The sequence below is a fragment of the Dama dama genome, chromosome 19 (genome assembly GCF_033118175.1).
Source record: "Dama dama isolate Ldn47 chromosome 19, ASM3311817v1, whole genome shotgun sequence".
Lineage (NCBI taxonomy): Eukaryota > Metazoa > Chordata > Mammalia > Artiodactyla > Cervidae > Dama > Dama dama.
In genome coordinates, this window is record NC_083699.1 from 46,865,041 (window position 1) to 46,887,474 (window position 22,434).

Consider the following 22,434-nt stretch of genomic DNA (forward strand, 5'->3'; position numbering starts at 1 on the left):
ATGTTACTCCACCACCTCCTATTTTTTCTACTCTATTCTTTCATTTCCACCTTCACAAATGTTTGCATACTGTATGCGCTCTTTTTTAGCTAAAAAACTTATTGATATATCTTGGAAACCACCCCATGTGAGTTCACAGAGATCTTTTTCACTTTTTTTAAACAGCATCGTAATACTCCATTGTGTGGGTAGACCACAGTTTACTGCAATGGTTTCCTATATATTTACTAACATATAGGTTGTTTTCCAATATTTTGCAATTATAAATAATGCCATAATGAAGAACTTTGTGAATAGGTATTTTTTCACATATTGTTGGAAGTTTATCTTTAGGGTAAATTCCTAGGAGTAAGGTGACTCTTCAGTCAAAGGGTTAATGAAGTATGTCATCATTTTAAAAGATATCCCCCAATTTCCTATCATAAGGGTTGTGTAATTTTACATTCCCACCAGTAATGTATGAAAATACCTGTTTCTACATACTTTATGCTTTAAACTTTTGATTTTTGCCAATCTGATAGATGAGAAATGTATCTCAGTATAGTTGTAATTTGTATTTTTTTTTACAATGAGTGCTTCTCTTACTGGTCTTTAAAGTCATGAGCCAGAAGTTGCATTTATGGCACCTGTACTCTCTATTGGCCAGAGCTTAGTCACATAGCCTGCCTGGCTGCTGGGGAGGCTGGTAAATGTAGTCGTTATTCTGAAACAATATGTACCCTGCTTTAAGTCAGGGGTTTTACTGCTATAGAAGAAGGGAATAATGGGTATTAAGGACAACTCACTGTCCTCTGTTCAGGGGATGAAATATTTTTCTTCATTTTGAAGGCAGTAGGAACCCTGGGAAGGAGTTTTTTTCACTAGGTTTAATATCTATAAAACAATATCCATGCAATGTAAAAATTTCAATGACATAGCAAGCACAGATAATAATTTGCATTGTCATGGTTTGAACATATTTCCAGATCAGAGAAGAGTTTGTCCTTTCAACATTTATTTCTTTTGAATTTTGAAAGTAGTACTTATTCATAATAGATTCAAACAATATAGAAGTGTGCGATATAAAAAATTAAAGTCTTCATTTCAGTGTCTTGCCTCACCCATGTGCACCTGGGTATGCGTGCTCAGTTGTATCCAACTGTGCAGCCCCATGGTAACTGCAATCCATTTGTGTCCTTTATTTCTCACTTTTGTTATTACAGACAAAGCCACAGTGAATAGTCTTGTACCTGTCTTTGCAGGCTTTCATTAGTAATTGTTAAAAAAAATTTCTAGATGTGAAAGTGCTAGGTGGAAAGATTTTAGAACTTATTCAAATCTGCCAGATTGCTCCCCATGAAAGCTATACCAGTGCTACTCCCTCTAATGGTGAAGGAAGGACTCGGAATGCCTCTGATAGGGCTTTTATCAGGGAATGCCAGCAGCCTCTCTCTTGCCACATCCATTGGTTACCTCTCCGGCCATTATCATACCCAACCCATCAGCAGCTTTGACTGAACAAACCACTCTTGCTTATAACGCTTTGCTTCTTGATTTCATGGACACCCTACTCTCTAGGTTTTTCTTCATCTCCTTTGCTGGCTTCTCCTGTGGCTCGTTTTGTCATATTACAGGGCCCCAGGTTTGCTCCTCTTGTCTCCATGTTTCTAATATATGTGAGAGGTGCTCACGTATAACATGTGCCAAGTGTCCTCACCTTCTGCCTTGAGGTGCTAGGCCACCTAACAGTAAAATGCTGAGAAACCATGAAACCTTTCTGCTGGGATTAGCCCATGACCTACCTGCCTCAATGTTGTAATAAATTGAGATAAAAGAGGTTGGAAATTTAGAGAGGGTAGTTAGAGTGTTGGTTTATTTTCCCTCTGGTCTCAAGTAAAACGAGGTGGGCTTCAGGGAGCTTACTTGGAGAGCTTACCTTTTGTGCCTTGGTGATTAGAGGTCACAAAATGGTGTGTTACTGTTTAGCAAAACAAGTCTAAAAGCCCCCAGATAAGGCCAGAGTGGCTTATCTGGAAGCAGAGCAAGCATAGCCCCAGTGAGAGAGGGTTGTTCTTCCACCCAACCAGGACACTGCTGCCTGGATGTGGACAGTGGGAGAGCTGCCTGGAGACACCTTAAGGGTATGAGATGCAGTGAGACTCCTGAGAGGCTGTGTGTGATCCCAGACAAAGCAATGTCCCACTGAAGCCCGGGCTGAGGGAGGAGACCCTTCTGTAGAGGAGGGAGCGGTCCAGTGGAGGGATCTCTGTGGAAATCACAAAAGTGTCCCAAAAAGGGAGGGCCAGCTCTGGTGCATCTGCTGTCCCAGGGCACCAGGAGCAGATGACGATGGCACCCCCGCCCCCTAGAAGACTCAGGTCTTGCCCTTTCATTGGCCAGTCCCTGCATCCAAGTCTGAAAGGGTCAGAGATTAAGGAACAGGAGTCAAGGACGAGCTCAAAAATAGTGAGACACCCAGCTTCCAGCCCTGCTAGTTGGCACCCCACTCCCACACCCCTATCCTGCCAGGCCCGGGTCAAGGCAGGCTCTAAGCTGGATATAAGTTTGAGGGTTTGGGCATTCAAGCCAGGCTGTACTGGAGTTAGTGGATCAGTAGACTGAACCGGACTCTGCCAAAATAAAAAAGTTAATCTGGGAATGAATGCAAAAGTTACCAGACAAGTCTGGTAAAAAGTTACAAGTCTGCCTGAATTTCATCCAGGGGTGGAAAAATAGCTTACAGATGAAGTTTAAAGGGATAACAAAAGAAATGGCTTTATCAAGAAACTGGTTACACAGGCACCAACACTGAAGGACCAAATGCTTGTCCCTAAGCAGCAAGACAGATGTGGACACACACGGAAACCCTGGAGTGAGGAGGTGGAATGACCCGGACAGTGCAGCCTGGGCCCTGGGGCAGAAGGATCCAGAAGGACAGACTGCCAAGGGCTGCGGGCTGTGGGCTGAGGGGGTTGGGAAAAGGCTCCTTTGAACAGCTGGAGGCCAATCGACAGTCAGGGAAGCAGGACGAGGAGGCTGCTCAGAGGCCGCCGAGGACATGGGATGGCGGGTGTGGGGGGGGGCTTCAGGAGAAGGTGGGAGGGTGTGGCTTCTCTCCTGGGGGCCTGAATGCTGAGCTGGAAGCTGTGGTTTTCTCTGTGAGAAGGCTCTTAGCTGTCAAGCAGCCAAACTATGTTCCTGTGGGCACCCTAACCTAGATTGGGGGGCACCCTAACCCAGAGTGGGGTGGGGTTCCCCCCAGGGACTGCAGGGGCGTCGGCTTGATGCTGGCGAGAGGCACAGGAGAGGTCCGGTGTGGGGTTTGGGAGTTGTTTGTTGCCTGATGGCGGCAGGATTAACAGAGATCAGAGGAGGAAGGACACTCAGTGCCTGGTCACCTCAGCTGGAATCGTTCTATTGGAGCAGACATCAGCAGCCCTCGGAGACTTGGGCCACGCAGACTCTATCCTGAGGGGCTTTTGAGGAACCCCGCTACAAGGACTGAATTAAAACAAGACAGGTGTTTTCCTGAGGCCCGTCCGTGGGAAAGAGAGGTGTCTGTGGGCAGCCCCTCCAGCCTCTGGACTTGAAGATGGCGTCCGGGCAGTTCTTCTCTGGTGAACCCCAGGGGAACGGCAATAGGTGCTCAGGCCTGTCTGCTCCCCTGGAGCTGGAGCACCATGTCGATTAGAAAAACCGGCACATCCAGGGATCCTCAGGGCCAAGTCTTGGGCAAACCAAGCCTCACCCTGGCTGCTCTGTGCAGAGGTGACTGATGTATCTGGTGTTCCTGGTGCCAAGCAGGGCAGAGGCTCAGGCAGCCATGCCTCTAAGTCTTCCAGGGCCTCTGGGGAGGCTCCCTGGAGAAGTTGACAGTTTAGGGGTGGAAGAGATATTAGAGGGGGGGTCAGCCTGATGTCTTGCCTGATGCCTGAGTTTTCTCTGTACCATGTTCTCCATCCCATCCAGACAGACCCCACATCCACCCTCATTGTCTGAACACCTCCAGGGTAGCCCATGCCATCTCCAGACGGTGAGAGTCACTCCTCGTTTTGAGCTGAATTTGACTTCCCTGCCCTAATTCTGTTTTCCGGGCTGCACAGGACAAGTAGGCCCCCTCACCATCCCGTCCTCCCAAGTCCTCTCCAGAGAGATTATCCTCTCCAGTCTTCTCTAGCACCGGTGGTCCAACATGATAGAGAGCCTCCCCCATTCTCCCCTAGGTCCCTCTGACATTGCATGATGTGGGTTCTTCAGGCCTGGGGCTAGGGGCCTCCTGGTTCAAACCACTGATGACACTCAGCCCATCTTGCAGAGAACTTTCCACCACAGCCATCCTCATGCTCCCTGCTCTGGCCTGGCCGGGGGTGTTCTTTCCAGCACCAGATGTAGCCCAGACCAGCCCTCGGCCGAGTGATTCTCTCAGTGGTCCATGGCACAGTGAGGCCTCTCTCCGTCCCTTCGTCTTCAGGCAGCTACTCCTGTCCTCTCCTCAGATGCATCACTGTTCCATGGACCACTGAGAAAAGTCACTGCCAGTCAAATTATGACTGACAGTGTCTCATTTCACACTGATTGTAGCTCATCCCTATGGTGAAAAGTGTGTGTCGTAGAATATAGGCAGTATGGTAATACACCCTGCTCTGGATGGGAGGACTAATGAGATAATGCATTTCAAACAGCACAGTGAAGCACAGCAAACAATAAATGATGTCTGCTTTATTCAGATCATGCATCTGCTCACTGCCGCCCCCAAGCAGGCCCTTGCCTGACTCTCCAGCCTCACGTCCCACATTCCTCTCTCTCTGCTGTGCCTTCAATGGCTTGTGGTAGGACCAGAGTTTTCCTCTTCAGGAAGTGCCTGGTCCCCGGGTCCCCCTCTGGTTCATGTCCTCGGCTGGCACTGCTCTTGGAGGACCTTCCCTGCCCGCCCCACTTTCTGCCTCCCACAGGCTTTCCTGCAGCATAGTTGCCCAGTCTTGTCTGCTCCCATATCTGCCTCCTTCCTTAAAACGTGACTCTCTGAGAACAGAGGCTGTTATTTATTTTCACGTCTGTGTTATTAGCACAGTGCTTGAACATGATAGAGGCCCAAGACATGAGTGCTGAGTGAGTGAAACTTTTCTCTTGTTTAATAATACTTGAATTTGCATAGTGCTTTGACATTTAGCAAGGTTTTTTTTTTTAAGCGATTTCCTCATGCCATTAACCTGAGCAGGTCCGTGCAGGTGGCGATGCCCTTGGAAATAGCAGTGTCTGGAAAAACTGGGCCCCTCTTAAGGGATGCACCTGAGTGCACAGAGCCTGGTTCGTGACCCAGCTGCAGTTACAGTCTGGCTTTGGTCTCTGGTCAAGCTGCTGTGATTGGCTCTTGGCTTAGAACAGAGGTGACCGAGCTGGTCACATGCAGCTGTGGGTATGCTTTGGCATGCAGTGTTTTTTTTTTTTTTAAGGGTAATTTTTCTAACACTTGAAACATCAGGAGATCCTAGTTATTAGCTGAAAAATCTAAGCATCTGGCTGCCCTGGGATTGCATACCCACATGGACAACAGCTGGCGGGGTGAGAGGGCATGTGCTCCGTCCCTGAGCCCCACCCGCCCCACTGTCTGATCCCCACATGCTTGGCCCCGGTCCGTACTGTGTTTGTGACCTCTGCTGGGAGACAACATCCTGCTGGGGGGCTTTGGGGGCTTGTGTCTGAGGTGCTTAGTTTGGTATTTGATGTGCCATCATGCTCAGGGGTTGACTAGAACCACTTACTGGTGGAGCAGGTCTGGGTGGGTCCCCAAAGACCACCGCCTGCAGCTGTTAATAAGCCGTGCACAAGCCCCAAGCTTTGGCTGGGACTGGGGGCAGTTCCCTGCCTTGGCCCTGGTCCTCATCCCGCAGGCTGGGTGGGAAGGAGGCGGGTGCAGCAGCTCCTCTCTTCTCCCCAGGACAAAGGGAGTGATGGGGTCAAAGAGCTGGACAGCATGAAGAGTGATCGCTTAAGAACTGTCCAGCTCAACGTCTGCAAAAGCGAAGAGGTGGATAAAGCGGCGGAGGTCATCCGCTCGAGCCTGGAGGACCCTGAGAAAGGTAAGGGCGCCTTGGGGCAGTGGGGGTGGCACCTGGGCTGGCCGTTCTGAGGGGACCCTCCCCAAACACCCCCTTCCATATGCTAACATCCTGCCAAAAGACAGCTTTCTCTCTTGTTTGGGCTCTTCTTCCTGCTGCACAGTGGAAGAAATAGGTTAAATTTCACACTGCACTGAGGCCATACAGACCAACCCAGCCAATCCTCACGGAGTGCAAGTTCTGGGTGCTGGGCTGATGCCGGGGACACAAAGACGGCCAAAACACAGCCCCTGACCCCAGGGACCTCACAGTTCACTGGGGAGTTGACCCAGATAATCGCCATATCGCCTCTCAGAGTGCAACATGGGACAGAGGGACATAGCCTGGTCTTGGGGGTGGGCTCGGGGAGGGTCAGCCAGGGTCAGCCATCCTGGTAGAGCGTAGGATGGGCACTCCAAGTGGGAGGGGGAGCGTGAACAGTGGTGGGGAGCACACAGGCTGTGCTGAGGGGCAGCCAGTCAGGGTCAGGCTGGCGGTTGTGTTGGCAGCACATGAGGTCAGGCACGGAGGTCATGCAGGGCTTGGGGCCCACATGAAGGGGCGTGGCTGCTCTCTTGAGGGCTAGGGGAGCCACTGAAGGGGCTTTGCTGTGAGGAATGACCTGCTCAGACTGGTAGTCTGGGGACGCTGGTGGCAGCATGGAGGGGGGCTTAAAGGGAAAGCGTTTGAGTGGGAGCCTCCTGAAGTCTAGGGCACTGGGTGTTGGGAAAAAGGAGGCACCAGATTCGAGGAGTATTGCGGAGACAGAGCTGGCCGGACTGTGTGTGGGGGTGAGGGAGAGGCGAGAGGTCTGTATCCTGGACACCTACTGCCCCGCCCTGGAGGAGCAGCCGAGGGATGGGAGATGCTGAAATGCCTGTGCACACACCCCCTTCCCCGGAAGTCTGTGGGCTGGAAATCAGGTGTGCCTGGTTGGAAGTGAGACTAGGAGTGGAGGAGATGCGAGGAGGGACTCCTGGGGAAACAGAAGCAATCTGGGGCCAGAGAAGAGAAAGACAACTGTCAGAGAGGTTTGCTACAGTGCCCCAGAAGCTAAGGGAACAGAAAGTTGGGGGCCCATCACCAACAGGGTCACATGCTGCAGAAAATTCCGTAACGTAAGAACTCAAGTGCCCTCCCGGCCCAGCCCACGGAGGACCTTGGTGGGAGAGGCTCTGCCGTATAGCAGAGGGGAGGGGCACACAGCAGGATGGTGCTGCATTCTGGTTGCGTCGCTTCTTCCAGGACATTTACCTTCGAGCTTCCCGTCAGCCCAGGCGAAAAGGGGGTGCCTTATTCAGCTCTCTGCCATCCTGCAGAGTGGGGTGGGGCGGCTCTCCTGAGCTGTTACTTCAGTCCGTGGTAGGGAGCAGGCAAGTGGATGGGTGACCCAGGCCAGTGCTGGCCACTCTGCTGAGCATTTATCAGTGAAGTGGAGATGCTGTCATCCCCCCAGCAGTGACCCCAGGGGCTCCCATGCTGTGTGGCTATCAGAGAAGCTGTCACTGATACATCACCTTGTCAGCCCGGGGCCACCCCCACCCCCACAGCAGGCCATTCCCAGGCCCTCTGCTCTCCGAGGAGAGGCCCACGAGTTCCTGAACTCACTGAACATCTGTTTGGTAATGAACAGGCAGAGCCAGGACTCCTGCCCCATTAAGTGAAGGCAGGATGGGTCCCACTGGGATGATTACCAGCTTGGAAGGTACAGCCTGCCTCACCCCCTCCCTGGTGGTAAAATCCTCCTCCTGCCCGCCTTCCCTGGGCCGCCTTCATAAACGATTAGGCTGGAAAACAGCTGCAGTCAGCACCATAAACCGACTTCATCACAGCCTGTGGGTTTGTGGTGATAAAATGGCCATGGGAAGGAAGGGTCAGGGTAGAACTGAGCCCAGAACAGGGCTGCACTGGGGTTGGGGGCTGCTCAGGACCCTGGTCCTTGTGCTCAGCCACCACGGCGGAATCAACTCTATCCCAATACTAGTCTGCCCAGTTAGCCTAACCGGGCAAGTCGGGGAGGACCCCGGGCTCCCCCCTGCCCTTGGATTGGGCTCAAATCCCAGCACCAACCCTGGTGAAGAAACCTTTCCCTGTTCCTTTTTGCCACATGACACATTCCTGCAAGGGTTGTTCAACCACTCACCATCACCTTAATTAACCAGTACTGCATTTTTTGAAGGAAAAAAAAAAAAAAGATTTGAAGATTTTTTAGATCTGAAAAAGAAAATAAATCTGTCATATATGTGGCTGCCCAGGTCTCTCCCCTTTTCCCTTCCTTCTGCGTGCCCCCGCCCCCAACCCCTCATGGACGTATTTTACTGGGCTGTTGTTCTTTATTATTTAGTCACTGAGTTGTGTCAGACTCTTTTGCGACCCCCCTGGGCTACACCCCCAAACTCTAGCCCACCAGGTTCCTCTGTCCCGGGGATTTCCCAAGCAAGAATGCTGGAGTGGGTTGCCATTTCTTTCTTCAGGGGATCTTTCTGACCCAGGGCTTAAATCCTCGTCTTCTGCATTGACAGGCAGATTCTTTACCACAGAGCCACCAGGGAAGCCCCGTTTTTCTGGGTTGAACTGTGCAAATTCCTCCTCTCCTTCTCAGGCAATACTGTCTTTGACCACCAGGTGGCGCCCTCCCTGATCTTGCAGACCAGATGCCTTCCCTAAGCCTGTGGCTGCTTTTGACTCGTTTCACCCATCCACCTCGACTTCCCAGGTGGTGCTAGTGGTAAAGAACCCGCCTGCCAATGCAGGAGACATAAAAGACACGGGTTCGATCCCTGGGTTGGGAAGATTCCCTGGAAAAGGAAATGGCAACCCACTCCAGTATTCTCGCCTAGAGAATCCCATGGACAGAGGAGCCTGGCGGTCTACAGTCCAGGGGTCGCAAGGAGTCAGACATGACTGAAGTGACTTAGCACACACACGCACACTCATCTACCTCGGCAGGAACCTTCCAGGAGACAGTCCATTCTTCCCACCCCCCCAGCCCCCAATTCCCCCAGTGTGGAAGGCACATTTTGATGGCGAGTCATCACATTTTGATGGCGAGTTTGATGCCCTTCACCCGGGCTCTGTGGAATAGTTGCTGCCAAAGCCAGGAGAGCCAGCGGTGGTGGTAAGATGAAGGGGATTGTCAGGTTAGAGCTGGTGAGCCTTCTGCCACCAGCCCCTTTGCCTCCCTCGCAGGGACCTGAGGGACTGGCCGTCCAGAGCCTGTGACCAGCCCCTCCTCCACCACCACCATAGGGAAAGGCTGAGCAAGTGGACCAACCCGCAGGCTGTGGACATGGCCTGATCTTGAAACCACCACTTACCTTGCATTCAGTAAACATTTACTGAGTGCCTACTGTATGTTTGGCAGTGTGCTGAGCACCTGAAAGTGTATGAGCTTGCAGAGGAAGTTTGTAGTTGGGCAAAATGGAAGTCAGTGGCTTCATGACGAGACCTATGAGGATCGGTTATAACACTGGGGACTTTATGCCATGGACAGGGAGGTCCCTACATCTGGGGCATACTCAGTCTGGGAGTGAGAAGGCTGCAGTTGCTCTGGGCTTAACCTCTTACTAGTGGTGTGAGCTTGGGCTTGTACCTTCAGCCATGTGGGCCTCAGGGTGCCCATCTGTGAGGCTCACACCTCGATCCAACCACAGCAGGAGCAAATCAACAGAAGCTGCTTTCAGGCTGAGGGTCAGGGCAGCTGAGCAGAGTTAGGACACAGTGGAGGCAGGAGGGGCCGTGATGTCAGGGGAGTGGCAGACTGTCCAGGCTCAAAGGCAGAGTCCTTGGCGGGGAGTGGATGACAAGTGTGGGAAAGGACGCTCGCACATCCCACTCCAGAGGGAAGCAGAGGAGCAGGAAGTGGCTGACTGAGGAGAGCCTGGTGGAGTGGGTCAGATCAGGATGGAGGAGGAGAGCGACTGACAGGGAGACCTGGGAGAGCTTCTCCAACAACAGGGACCCAAACTAATGCTGTGGACACCAGAAAGAAGGCAGAGGAAGCCAACAGCAGCACGGGATTAAGGGCTAGAGCTATGTCCTCATGGAGACCGAGGTCCTACGCCATCCTACCCACTGGTTAGCTGGGTGATGTTGAACAAGCTGCTTAACCTCTCTGAGCCTCAGTTGCTTCATCTGGACATGGGACAATCCAGTATCTATTGATTGATTGTAAGGATCAGGTGAATGAATGGTTACAAAGTGCTTAGTTCAGGGCCCAGCAGCCATCCTTTTGATCCTTCTGGGTAATATTAAAGTACTCATGGGCGCTCTTCTCTTCGTGTCTTTGGATCGACATGCCCTCGTGCCTCGAAGATGGATTTTCCTGCTATTATCTAAATAAAATAGAGCTGTAACACTGAGCTGTAAAAAAAAATAATAAAGTACTCATGACTCATTATATGGGGGAGAAATGAAGGGGCTAGAGGAGTCGAAGATGACAGGGAAACTATTAGCGAAGGGGAATTATTAGCAAAGCAGGCTTGAGCACTTGGTGGTTAGTTAGGGTGAGTTGGGGACCTGTGGGACCTTCAGATGAAAATGACCATCAGGAGGAGGAGGTGGGTCTGGAAGAGCCATGGGTCTCAAGGGGTGCCTGGGAACAGTTACTCAGAGGTGGCGATGGGGCGGTTACAGGAAAGCAGCTGTCACCCAGACTAGCAGGAAGGTTGTGAGTCTATTCAGAATGTTGACCGAGGACTCCAGGGATCTCCTGGGTGCACACACTTGTTACTTATCACATCATCAGAGCTGTAATCCTAGGAGCATTGTGCATCCACAGGTCAAGTGCAGTTAACCTTTTTTCATAGCGGAGTCAGATGTAATTAATTTTTAGGTGGATAAAAGGGCAGTATGTATTTTATGTCATATATATGGTCCATATGAATCAAACACAAAGCAGCTGGCAACTTTCATGAGCATAAAGAAGATGAGGCTGCCTAAGCATTGCGTGTCACTGCAGGACAGTTGCTCTAGGACAGGATCCTGGAGGACAGGTGGAAGACGGGGGTCAGGGGAGATGAAGGAGGTGTAAGGAGGTGTGTGGGTATCAGTAGTGCTCACACCGGGGGCAGGCTGAGGCCAGAGAAGATGGCAGGGAATGAGGGTGGGAGAGATATCCCTAGCAAGGGGATGCCCTGGACACCCTGGAGCAGTGTGGGGCTGGGACCCAGACTGGCAGGAAAATGGGAAACTGGAGAGTGTAGCTCATGTTCTCAGAAGCCTGGCCATGGAGGGAAGGAGAGCAGACAGTGGTGTGAGGGGGCAGCATGACTAAGAGAAAGTTCTTTGGGATATGAAACATGGTGTTGATGTTTATGTTCATTCATTCACTTGACAAACATTTATTGAGCATCTAATGTGTACACTGTTGAAGGGAGGGAGGCATGGACAGGAGAAGAGTGAAAGTTGCATAAAAAGAAGGGTGGATGGCTCATGATGTGGAATCCAGTGGAGGGTGAAGTGTCGGCCTTGACAATTGGTGGGAGGCCTCCTGCTTCTCCTGGGAAGAGGAGGGGGCAGTGACTCCCAGGGGAAGGTCTGCAGGGGGTCGGGGGTGGAGGGGAGTGGCTGCCTCACTGTGAGGTCACTCATGAGAGCTGAGGGGGTGGCTTTGGCTTGGTCGCCATGGGGAGTGGAGGTGAGAGCGTCATGAGCACTTTGTTAACCGGCAATTTCCTTTCTCTGATAAATGCTCTTAATTCTCCATAATTGAAGGAGAAAGCACAAGAGGTCAGTTGACAAAGCTTTAATTTGGGTAACACGGAAGGAAAGCAGTTAGAGACCAATTACTCTGTCATTTACACAAACTCACTTCCGTCATTAACTGGGGTGAAGCAGGCCAAAGTTCCTACAGGAGGGGACAGCCTCCAGAAGGCAGCTCTGCCCGAGGCTACATCTTGGGAAGGAGCACTTTCATGACCACGGGAGACTGAACCCTGAGGGTTTCCACAAAGAAGAGGCAGGGCCCAGCTGTCCTGAGGTTCCAGCGTGTCCAGTCCTTGCACCTGAAAAAACAGAACTCAGAGGGGGCCCTGCTGCACAAGGCTTCCCCTCACCGTCTCACCCCTCACTGTCTCGCCCCTCACTGTCTCGCCGCTCACTGTCTCGCCCCTCACTGTCTCACCCCCTCACTGTCTCTCCCCTCACTGTCTCACCCCTCACTGTCTCACTGTCTCACCCCTCACTGTCTCGCCCCTCACTGTCTCTCCCCTCACTGTCTCACCCCTCACTGTCTCACTGTCTCACCCCTCACTGTCTCGCCCCTCACTGTCTCGCCTCTCACTGTCTCACCCCCTCACTGTCTCACCCCTCACTGTCTCACCCCCTCACTGTCTCACCACTCACTGTCTCGCCCCTCACTGTCTGATCCCTCGCTGTCTGACCCCTCGCTGTCTCACCCCCTCACTGTCTCACCCCTCACTGTCTCACCCCTCACTGTCTCACCCCCTCACTGTCTCACCCCCTCACTGTCTCACCACTCACTGTCTCGCCCCTCACTGTCTGGTCCCTCACTGTCTGATCCCTCACTGTCTCGCCCCTCACTGTCTGATCCCTCACTGTCTCGCCCCCTCACTGTCTCGCCCCTCACTGTCTCACCCCTCACTGTCTGATCCCTCACTGTCTGATCCCTCACTGTCTCACCCCTCGCTGTCACACCCCTCGCTGTCTGACCCCTCGCTGTCTGACCCCTCACTGTCTCAATCCCTCACTGTCTCGCCCCTCACTGTCTCGCCCCTCACTGTCTCACCCCTCACTGTCACACCCCTCGCTGTCTGACCCCTCGCTGTCTGACCCCTCACTGTCTCATCCCTCACTGTCTCGCCCCTCACTGTCTCGCCCCTCACTGTCTGATCCCTCACTGTCTGATCCCTTGCTGTCTCACCCCTTACTTTCTCATCCCTCACTGTCTCATTCCTCACTGTCTGACTCCTCACTGTCTCATCCCTCACTGTCTGATCCCTCACAGTCTGACCCCTCACTGTCTTGTCCTTCACTGTCTTACCCCTTACTTTCTCATCCCTCACTGTCTCATCCCTCACTGTCTGATCCCTCACTGTCTGACCTTTCACTGTCTTGTCCCTCACTGTCTACCCCTTACTTTCTCATCCTTCACTGTCTCATCCCTCACTGTCTCATCTCTCACTGTCTCATCCCTCACTGTCTCATCTCTCACTGTCTCATCCCTCACTGTCTGATTCCTCACTGGCAGATCCCTCACTGTCGGATCCCTCACTGTCTCGTCCCTCACTGTCTGATCCCTCACTGTCTCGTCCCTCACTGTCTCACCCCTTACTGTCTCATCCCTCACTGTCTGATCCCTCACTGTCTCGTCCCTCACTGTCTCACCCTTGCTTTCTCATCCCTCACTGTCTCTTGACTCTCACTGTCTCTTGACCCTCACTGTCTCATCCCAGTTCAGCTCTGCCCGGCCTCACTGGTCCCACTGAAGCCAGGCTTCCCTCTCATGTCTCCCTACCCATGAGAGTAATTATCAGACTAAGTGGACTCGGATGATCCTTCAAGTTGGTCTTGCAGGAAACACAACCCAAGTACACTTGGAGAGTTTGCTCTGAACACTTACTAAGGCCCATGGGATCACACAAGGCTGAGGGGGTCTTTGCTACCTGCAAGGACCAGGTGTGTTCAGTGTTCATATTGATGACTGATGACATACTGATAGCTGACCAATGACATCCTGCCCATAGTGTGTGGTTCAGAGGGGAGATCAGAGGATGGAGGGGTTGTTAGCATCTCAGAGTAGAGTCGGACTGGGGCATGACCCAACATCAAGGCTTGGCTGAGTCTCTTACTTGCTGTGTGACCTTGGCTGCTGTGTCCCCTCTCTGGTTCTCCAGAGAGGACTTGGCCTGGAAGACTCCTGAGGTTCCCCTGGTTTCTGGCAAGAGGGAGAATACAAGCAAAGGCTCAGAGGCAGGAACGAATAAACAGGTGCAGAGTGCAGGATGAGACTGGAGGGTAGAAGTGAGTAAGGTGAGGGGGGGCTCCGGACTGGGGGTGCCAGCAGGGCTGGGTTGTGATGGATCAGAGACTGGCTGCAGGCAGAAGCGAGATGAGAATTGGAAACTGTAGACTGAAGGGAGGTCACAGCCGGCACTTTAGACCTCTCCATCTCTGGTTATTCCTGGGTGTCTCTAGAACATGTCTTGAGAGCCTTGGATAAGAAGCTGCCAAGTTATGGGGAAAAGGAATGAAAGTGGGTAGGAGGATGGGCTGCAGGCTGTTGGGTGATACCTGAGGCTGAGCCCCACGGTGACCCAGTTCTTTCTTCCGGTGCAGGCTTGTGGGGCCTGGTTAACAATGCGGGCATCTCGACGTTTGGAGACGTGGAGTTCACCAGCATGGAGACCTACAAGGAGGTGGCAGAAGTGAACCTCTGGGGCACCGTTCGGGTGACGAAAGCCTTTCTCCCCCTCATCCGGAGGGCAAAAGGTAAGGTGGAAGGGGACCTTCTTCCTGCCCCCTGGACCTGCTCTACCTTTTCATCTTCGCTCAGAATGGTAATAGGTCTCAGCAGACCCACTACCCACCACCATCACTGGCTGAGCCCATAAGCCCCAGGGGTGACACAGGGCCTGTGGATGGTGGCCAATGGGGGTGCCCTGGGCAGAGGGTGGAAAGGGATGTGTGGTTTTCAGACAGTAGAGCAGGTAAGAGGTCAGCATTCTACACCAAAGGCTAAAAGATTATAGCAGTAATCCTAGTCTGAGAACTTAATCTAGACAAATAACCACCCTTGTGCACAGAGCTTTGTGTATACATCACGTGCTAACAGAGGTGTGCTTAAGTAAATGTTTGTATATCCATCCTATGGGTTACTATGCCATAGTTTAAAAATGAGACAATTGTGGTAGTAGTTGAAAATAATAAGAGTCAAGATTAGAAATTGGCAAAACAGACAAAATGCCCAAACCATGTTAGGTAGCCAAATGTAAGCAAACCACCTAAGAAGACCTGGGCTCATATTTTCTCCCTAGAGTAGCAAACAATATGGCAAAAAAGGGAAGGTCCATACCCTACGTCCCAGTGACCCAGCAGTGACAGGAGGGACCCAGAGAGCAGCTGTGGGGTTTTTGAAGAAAACGCCAACCTTTCAGCAACTTCCAAGTTGGAGGTTTCTGGAAAGTGTCTCTCCCTAGTGCCCTGGTGGGGCCGTGCCTTGACTTACTGGGGGCACACCCAGGGCAAGGGGGCCTGTGGTCTGCCTGGCCTTCCGGGGAAGGCTGGATGGGCTCCTCTACCCACTGGTCCAGGGCAGGGAGAGGCTGTGCTAACTCCTAGCGTCCCCAGGCTGGGCCTGTGGGAGAGCTCCTCTAGGTCCCCACTCTCCCCTAGTGCCTGAGACTCCGCTCAGGTTATTGTCTTAGGCCTGAAGGCGTGTTCGGAACCCTGCCCCTGCCTGCTTGGGAACAGAGCCAGGCCAGGTAACAACAGTTTGGAGTTACTGGCAATAAGAGAATGTGGCAGGCAAGACAGAGCTGTTGTCCTTTATGTTGTGCCCTCCTGCTCTGCAAGCCTACTTCTCTTTTCTCCTTCCCTATCCTGCTTGGACCCACCTGGCTAGCCAGGAAATACCAGGGATGCTGATGCTAATGTGTGGACCTGAGCTGGCCTCCACTGTAAATGAGAAACCCCCCCGACCCTGGGTGGTTCAGAAGGCTGAGCCCCAGCCACGCAGGCTGCAAAAGAGGTCTCGGGCCAAGAGGCTGGGTTCTAACCAGGCCTCCAGAAACACGCCAGGCCCCAGGTCCCCTGCAGGCAGGGCCCTGTGAGCAGGTGTTTGCCGTCTTCCTCTACAGGCCGCGTTGTTAACATCAGCAGCATGATGGGCCGCATGGCCAACGTGGCCCGTTCCCCATACTGCATCACCAAGTTCGGGGTGGAGGCTTTCTCTGACTGCCTGCGCTATGAGATGCACCCGCTGGGAGTGAAGGTCAGCGTGGTGGAACCCGGCAACTTCATCGCCGCCACCAGCCTCTATGGCGGCACTGAGCGCATCCAGGCCATCGCCAACAAGATGTGGGAGGAGCTGCCCGAGGTGGTGCGCCAGGACTACGGCAGGAAGTACTTTGATGAGAAGGTCGCCAGGATGGAGAGCTACTGCACCAGCGGCTCCACAGACACCTCTCCCGTCATCAAGGCTGTGACCCACGCCCTGACCGCCACCACTCCCTACACTCGCTACCACCCCATGGACTACTACTGGTGGCTGCGGATGCAGATCATGACCCACTTCCCCGGAGCTATCTCCGACAGGATCTATATTCACTGACAAGTTTCGCGCTGGCCTCTGCTGGGGAGCCCTGGGTGTGGGGGAAGAGGATGGAGGGAGGGAGGGGGAGGGGCTTGTGCCATCACCTCCTGGTGTCTCACTGGTGGATTAGCCCCATCCCAGGAGGACCCACCACCAGTCTGAGCATTAACTAGAGCAGGTAGCCCAGCCCAATTTGCATACCCAGTGAATGGCTCAGGCCTTCTCAGTTGGGGTGCAGAATGGTGGGCAGGGCCCGCAAACCTCAGGGCAAACATGGTGCCTCTGTCTTTCTGGAGTTGATTTTATACAAAGATTTTAGGTAGATATCTTTATGTTAACAACAGATTTATTATAAAATAGAATACAAATCCTTTATATTTTAAAGCCAAACACAAGTTGAAAAAATATATCTCATTTGAGCCTTAAACCAGCCTCATAAGGACAGGTTTTTTTTTTTCTTTTGTACATGAAGCATTTTTGGCCCAAAGAAGATACGTGAATTGCCCTTTTATTGCTTATAAGTCAATTTTGCTTATATTGATTTCTATAAAATATGAAGGTCCAGGTTCCTGCCACTGCTGTAGAAATGTTTCACGTTTTATATTCCGGGGTGGCTCTGGGGCCAGTCACTGGAGGATCCATGATGAGCTCTGTGCCCTCCTTGCCTGAGCCGTGCACACCACGTGCCCACCGTGCGCCTCTCTGCAGGTCCTTGGTGTTGCTGTGTGCAGCCTGCAGCAGGCAGTTCAGAGCTCAGTGAAGGGGGTGGCAACATTCTGGAGATTTACATTTGAGATTTCTCCAACCTGTTTTAGGACAAATGTGTGGAGGTGCCCAATGGCTAAGAGGTAGTTTGTTTCTAGCTTGGATCCGCTTGGTTCTGCCCAGGGCGGGATGCATGTTGATGGGGCATCCTTGGCAGGAGCTGTGATATATAGGATGGGCACTGTGGCATCTTCTCCCCTGGGTGGGTCCAGGTTCCCTGTCTGTCTCATGTGGTGCTTGCACACACACACACCTGTTCTATGGCACTCCAGCGTGGCCTTCATTGACAGCTCACCTTCCTGCTATGGCCTTATTTTTAATTAAGCCAGGCCACTGATAAGTAGAGTTTGTCTTATCACTTCTTGGGTTTGGCTTTGAAGGCTAAACTCACAGTATCCTTGAAATTGTCCAGAACCTGCATGTTTGGACCAGAACCAGGCAACACCCTTCTCTAGGTAGCTGCATACCTTGAGATAGGGCCCTGAGTTCAGCCCTGCAAATCAAACCGGCCCTTCTGCCTCGCCCTGAAAGGGCCAGGCCTGCCGCTAGAGGGCAGCCTGCCTCCTTCACAGCCAGAGTGGCCTCAGCTCCCGATTTGGGAGCTTCCACCCAAGCCTGAGGTCTCAGAGGGCTGGTGCTCCCCACCTTGAAAGCACTCCAGGCAGAATGACACAGAGCCACTTTAGAAACAGTGTTCCTGCTCTCCTAGTAGTTTCCTGGATTAAACATGGAGTCTGGTTCCAGAAGGCAGAACCTGGGCAGCTGGAACCTGCCACAGGGCTCAGGCAAAGCCAAAGAAGAGGGGGTCTCACAGCCTTTGAATTCAGCTTACCTGTTAGGGAGTCATGCCCTCTGCTGTCAATCAGGGATGCCCTGCCCAGCTCACTGTGTGCAGAGTGAGGCCCAGAGGGCCTGTGTGGGTGATAGGTGGGCAGGGAGGCTGAAACCACCTCCAGAAACCCTGGGAGGGACACTTGATGGCCATTGTCTTTCCACAACAAGAAGAGCTTTTTGAGTCACAGAACTTGCTTTTCAGAGTCTCATTTTTTATATCTTGGGAGATTTTGTGTCCATGCTTAATTTTATCAAGGAAAAATGTATGCCGCAGTTGTTCGTGTGCATGGATGCCTGGGAACTGGCGGGAAAGGGTGATGGTCACACTCTGTGGGTCAGGATCAGCAGTAAACCGGTCACTGGAGAAGCACGTCTGCATCTGGGACCCCCAGGGGTAAGTCAGAACTGCTAGGCTGCCCTGCAGGCCGCCCTGATTTTTAATTTTTATCCCAGTGATTGAAAAACCCAGAACAACTTTCCTCCAGATCTCAAAGCTAATTAAAACCTGATGCAAAGAACTGACTCATTGGGAAAGACCCTGGTGCTAGGAAAGATTGAAGGCAGGAGGAGAAGAGGACGACAGAGCATGAGATGGCTGGATGGCATCACCGCCTCGATGGACATGAGTTTGAATAAACTCCGGGAGTTGGTGATGGACAGGGAAGCCTGGCGTGCTGCTGTCCGTGGGGTCGCAAAGAGTAGGACATGACTGAGCGACTGAACTGAATTAAAACCTCACAATTACCATTCACCTTCTGGCAGCTGAGTGCCTCCTTGGGGTCAGGTCTAGTTTTGATTCTTTACAAGAGACAACTGAGGTGGGCAGAATAGAGGTCTGTTCCCCTTTTACAAATGACTTTATAGACCCAGAGAGGGGAAGTGACTCGCCCAGCATCACAGTGGGTCTGAGCAGATCCAGGGCCAGCACAGAAGTCTTCTGAGCGGTGCTGTTCATCATCACCTCACCCTGTGACCCCAGGAGCCTGGGAACTAGGTGGGCAGGTCAGGGGCACCTGGCACTTAGACTCCCACTGCCTGCCAGCAGAGCTGCCCCTTCTTGTGAGGGTGGGGGTGTGGGGCTGCCACCTGCTCCCGCTGTCTAGGGCTGCTGAGGACTAATGACGTCTGCCAATGCTGCCTTGGATAGGAGCATTGTCTCTGGCACTCTCTCTTTGGAAGGGGTGCTCAGTCGGTGAGGCCTGAGGACGTGTCTCCAGTTGTCTGTTCAGGCCCGAAGCTCTGGTCCTGCTCCTCTTGGAGTATAGTCCCACCTCCCAAGCAGCAGGGACCAGTCAGCAGTGCAGGGACCCACACAGGGCCCTGGGCCAGGAACCAGGCATTCTTGTCTCAGTGGATCTTCCTCAAGGGGTGTGAGGTATGGGCAAGGGGGCAAGTCCTGCACCCCAATCCCATGGTGTAACCTTGAGCCAGTAGTAGCTCTGGGTCCCGAGCCTTAGTGAGGGCCTGAGGCAAGAGGAGGGGAAGCTGCAGACAGAGCCTGGCCCTGGGGAGCGGGGTGCTGGCTGGGTTTTGCCTGTGCCTTCAACTGCCCCTCCCTTGATGGCTGGAGACTGGGTGAGGGCTCTCTGCAAGATGCTCCTGACAGCGCCTTGTTATGGAGAAAGGGCTGTGCTTAACATTCCACCCAGGGCCAACGGCTGTGCAAGCAGGTGCCAGACCGGCCTGGCCCTGCCTGCCACGAGCTGCTCGGAGTGCCCCTGCTGCCCAGGGCAGGGGGCCTGCTCACTTTGCCCACTTCTTGTACTTCAAGTGGGGCCTGGCTCTGCAAACTTGAACCAAGCTCTTCTGGTGCAGGTGTGGACGCGAGCAAGCAGAGGCTACCTCAGCTTGGGTAGAGCCAGGCCCGGGCTGTCAGAACAAGCAGGCCCATCTGTGTGGTGCCAGCCCCGTGCACAGCCAGCTCAGCCCCTCCCCTCCTCCGATTCTCGCAGCAGCACTGGGAGGTAGGCAGGGTGGGGTTATTATCTCATTTTACACATGAGGAAACAGACTACCCCAAGTCTCTCACCAAGGGAGGGATAGAACCAGGCGGCCAAGTCAGATCTAACCTCCAGCCCGGAGTTAGTGATGCGTGGAAAGCAGGGCAGATGGCACCCAGATCTAAAATAAGGAGGGGAAAAAATACCTCAATTACGTAACAGTGAGAAAGATCTGTAGGCATATGCACGGTACAACCACAAGTGCTGCCCCATGAGCCATCTCCTCCTTCCCTCCCCCATCTTCCCGCTCCCAGGCTCCGGGCACAGCTCTCTGGAAAGGTTGTGCTGGAGGAGCCCTCAGTGACCCTTCGAGGGAATCTGCCTGGCCTAGCTCACAGTAGTGCCCCATCCTGGGTGTTTCTGAGGATGTGCTCCAAGAACATCCACACCTAACCTTGAACAGAAACACATTCAGGAGCTGCCTTCAGAGGGCTTGAGGTGGTGTGAGCACAAGGCTTGAGCACCCTCAGATACGGATCTGCGTCAGGGAGGGCTGTGGGGCTCCGGTGCTCTGGTGTAGACCAAGCAAACCCAGAGCATCTAGGCCCGTCTTGTGTGTAGGCACTAAGGAAGGTGGTTTGTGAAGTCTGTGGCTTCATAAGTCTACGGTGAACACCTACTGGCTTGGGTCCACAGCCTGGGCTTAGGAATGGGAAGGCTGCTAGGACCCTGGGAACCTCAGAGAAGGAAAAGAGACTCAACCATCATCCAGCATGACTCCCAGCCTCCAGGCAGCTGGCCAGGCTTTGAAGCCTTTCAGTGACAAGTATCTCCTTACTTCCTAAGACAGCGTTTCATTGGTTAGGGAAAATTTACCTGAAGACTGAGCTGAAATCTACCATCTGTGACATAAGTCCTTTGACACTTGGCCATGACCCAGAACTGCACAAAACTCTAGGTTGGAAATGGCCAAGTCAGGTTCAAGAGCCAAGGTCCCTCACTTAATAAGGTTTCCATACTCCTCGCTGTCTGAGCAGAAGGTTCCAGCTATGGTTATTCCGTCTCCCATTCTTGATGACACACAGCAGGCTGAATGGTCACCTAAGTCCCCCCAAGCAGCAAGAAATCTGAGGCAGGTTTTAATACATCTGTTGAGATGCTGACAATTTCTTACCCACACATGCCCCCTCACAACTCATCTCTCCTCTGATCCTCATAAATGACAAGGCTATTGTTCCCACTTTACAGATAAGGAAACTGAGCCTCAGGGAGGTGGAATGTTTTGCATAAAATCACAAAGCCAGGAAGTGGGAGAGCCAAGACAGAAATCCAGGCCTGGCATCCATCTCTAGGACCCCTTCCTTTATGCCCAGGCTGCCTCAGCTTCTCTATCAAGGACCTGGAGCTGGGCTGGACCACTCACTCAAAGGCTGGTCATATAACCTGTGAAGGAGCGATGGGTGGGGAGCATTAAACTCAACTCTCTCCCAGCCCAGTTTTGAAGATAGCAGTGGGGGGAGGGAGGCCGAACCTTTCCCATGTGTCACTGCAAGTGTGTCCACTGCGTCTGGATCTACCCCTGGTCTGGACTCAGAGAGGGCCTGAGGTGGAGAGATCAGGGCCAGGAGGTATTCCCAGGGCTGTGGCTGGGGACCATCCCGGACTCAACACCGATGACATGCATGAGAGGAGAGAGGGTGTGAATGCGGACTGACCTCTGGGGATGCTGGAGTCCAGAAACTCCTTGTGCTGTTCTCTCAATGAGACTTAATTACTCTATAAAATGTGAGGCTGCTCCCACTTATCAAATTATAAATTGAGCTTAATTACAGTTCACTGAGTAACCACACTGGGCGCCTTCAGAAATAGCAGTGGGCTGATTGCCCTTCTCAGCTTCAGCTGTGGTCACCTGGGTTTCAGGAGGAAGTGCCCACTGTTTCCAGATCTCAGTGCTTTTAAACTCCACTCTCAGATTTCAGAAGAAACTGTATGCCAGGATGCGTCAGGCATGCTCCTGTCCTGACCACCACCTGGCTGGGCCTGCATGTGATCTGCTGGGCCATCTCTGTTCAATTGCTGAGTTGTTTGTTCTGCCAGGGCCCCTCTCTCTCCTACTTATATTGTTATCTGACTAAATATTTTGGCTCCTAATGTCTGACCCAAAGTGTGCAAAGTAGTGCAGGACAAGCCTTAAGAGACAAGGAAAGAAAATGGTGCTGGATGAGAAAACACACATGTTATGGAAACTCAAGGGCACCTTCAAGGAAACAAGTAAATAGCAGCAGGCCCCTAGGGATTGGTGAAAGGTCTGTGACATTATGAAGGCACCATAAACTTCCCTGAGGGCTGGCAGGATTGACTTGTTGCAATGGAAGAAACCAGTGGAAGGCATGATGTGATTTCAGGGCCTTTGATGGGAATGGATTGAGGGTAGGAGGAGAAGGGGACGACCGAGGAAGAGATTGTTGGATGGCATCACTGACTCAATGGACATGAGTCTGGGTAAACTCCGGGATTTGGTGATGGACAGGGAGGCCTGGCGTGC

General features: G+C 52.6%; 1 protein-coding gene across 2 annotated transcripts in view; it reads left to right on the forward strand.

Moving 5' to 3' along the window:
• Positions 1 to 18,700, forward strand: part of BDH1 (3-hydroxybutyrate dehydrogenase 1) — a 37,547-nt gene extending 18,847 nt beyond the window's left edge. For both annotated transcript variants that reach the window (XM_061166867.1, XM_061166868.1), the window contains exons 5-7: positions 5,918 to 6,059; positions 14,376 to 14,528; positions 15,896 to 18,700. In XM_061166867.1, the coding sequence (XP_061022850.1) occupies positions 5,918 to 6,059; positions 14,376 to 14,528; positions 15,896 to 16,368 (768 nt within the window). In that variant the 3' untranslated portion in view covers positions 16,369 to 18,700. The remainder of the gene's footprint in view (positions 1 to 5,917; positions 6,060 to 14,375; positions 14,529 to 15,895) is intronic.
• The last annotated feature ends 3,734 nt before the right edge of the window (positions 18,701 to 22,434 follow it).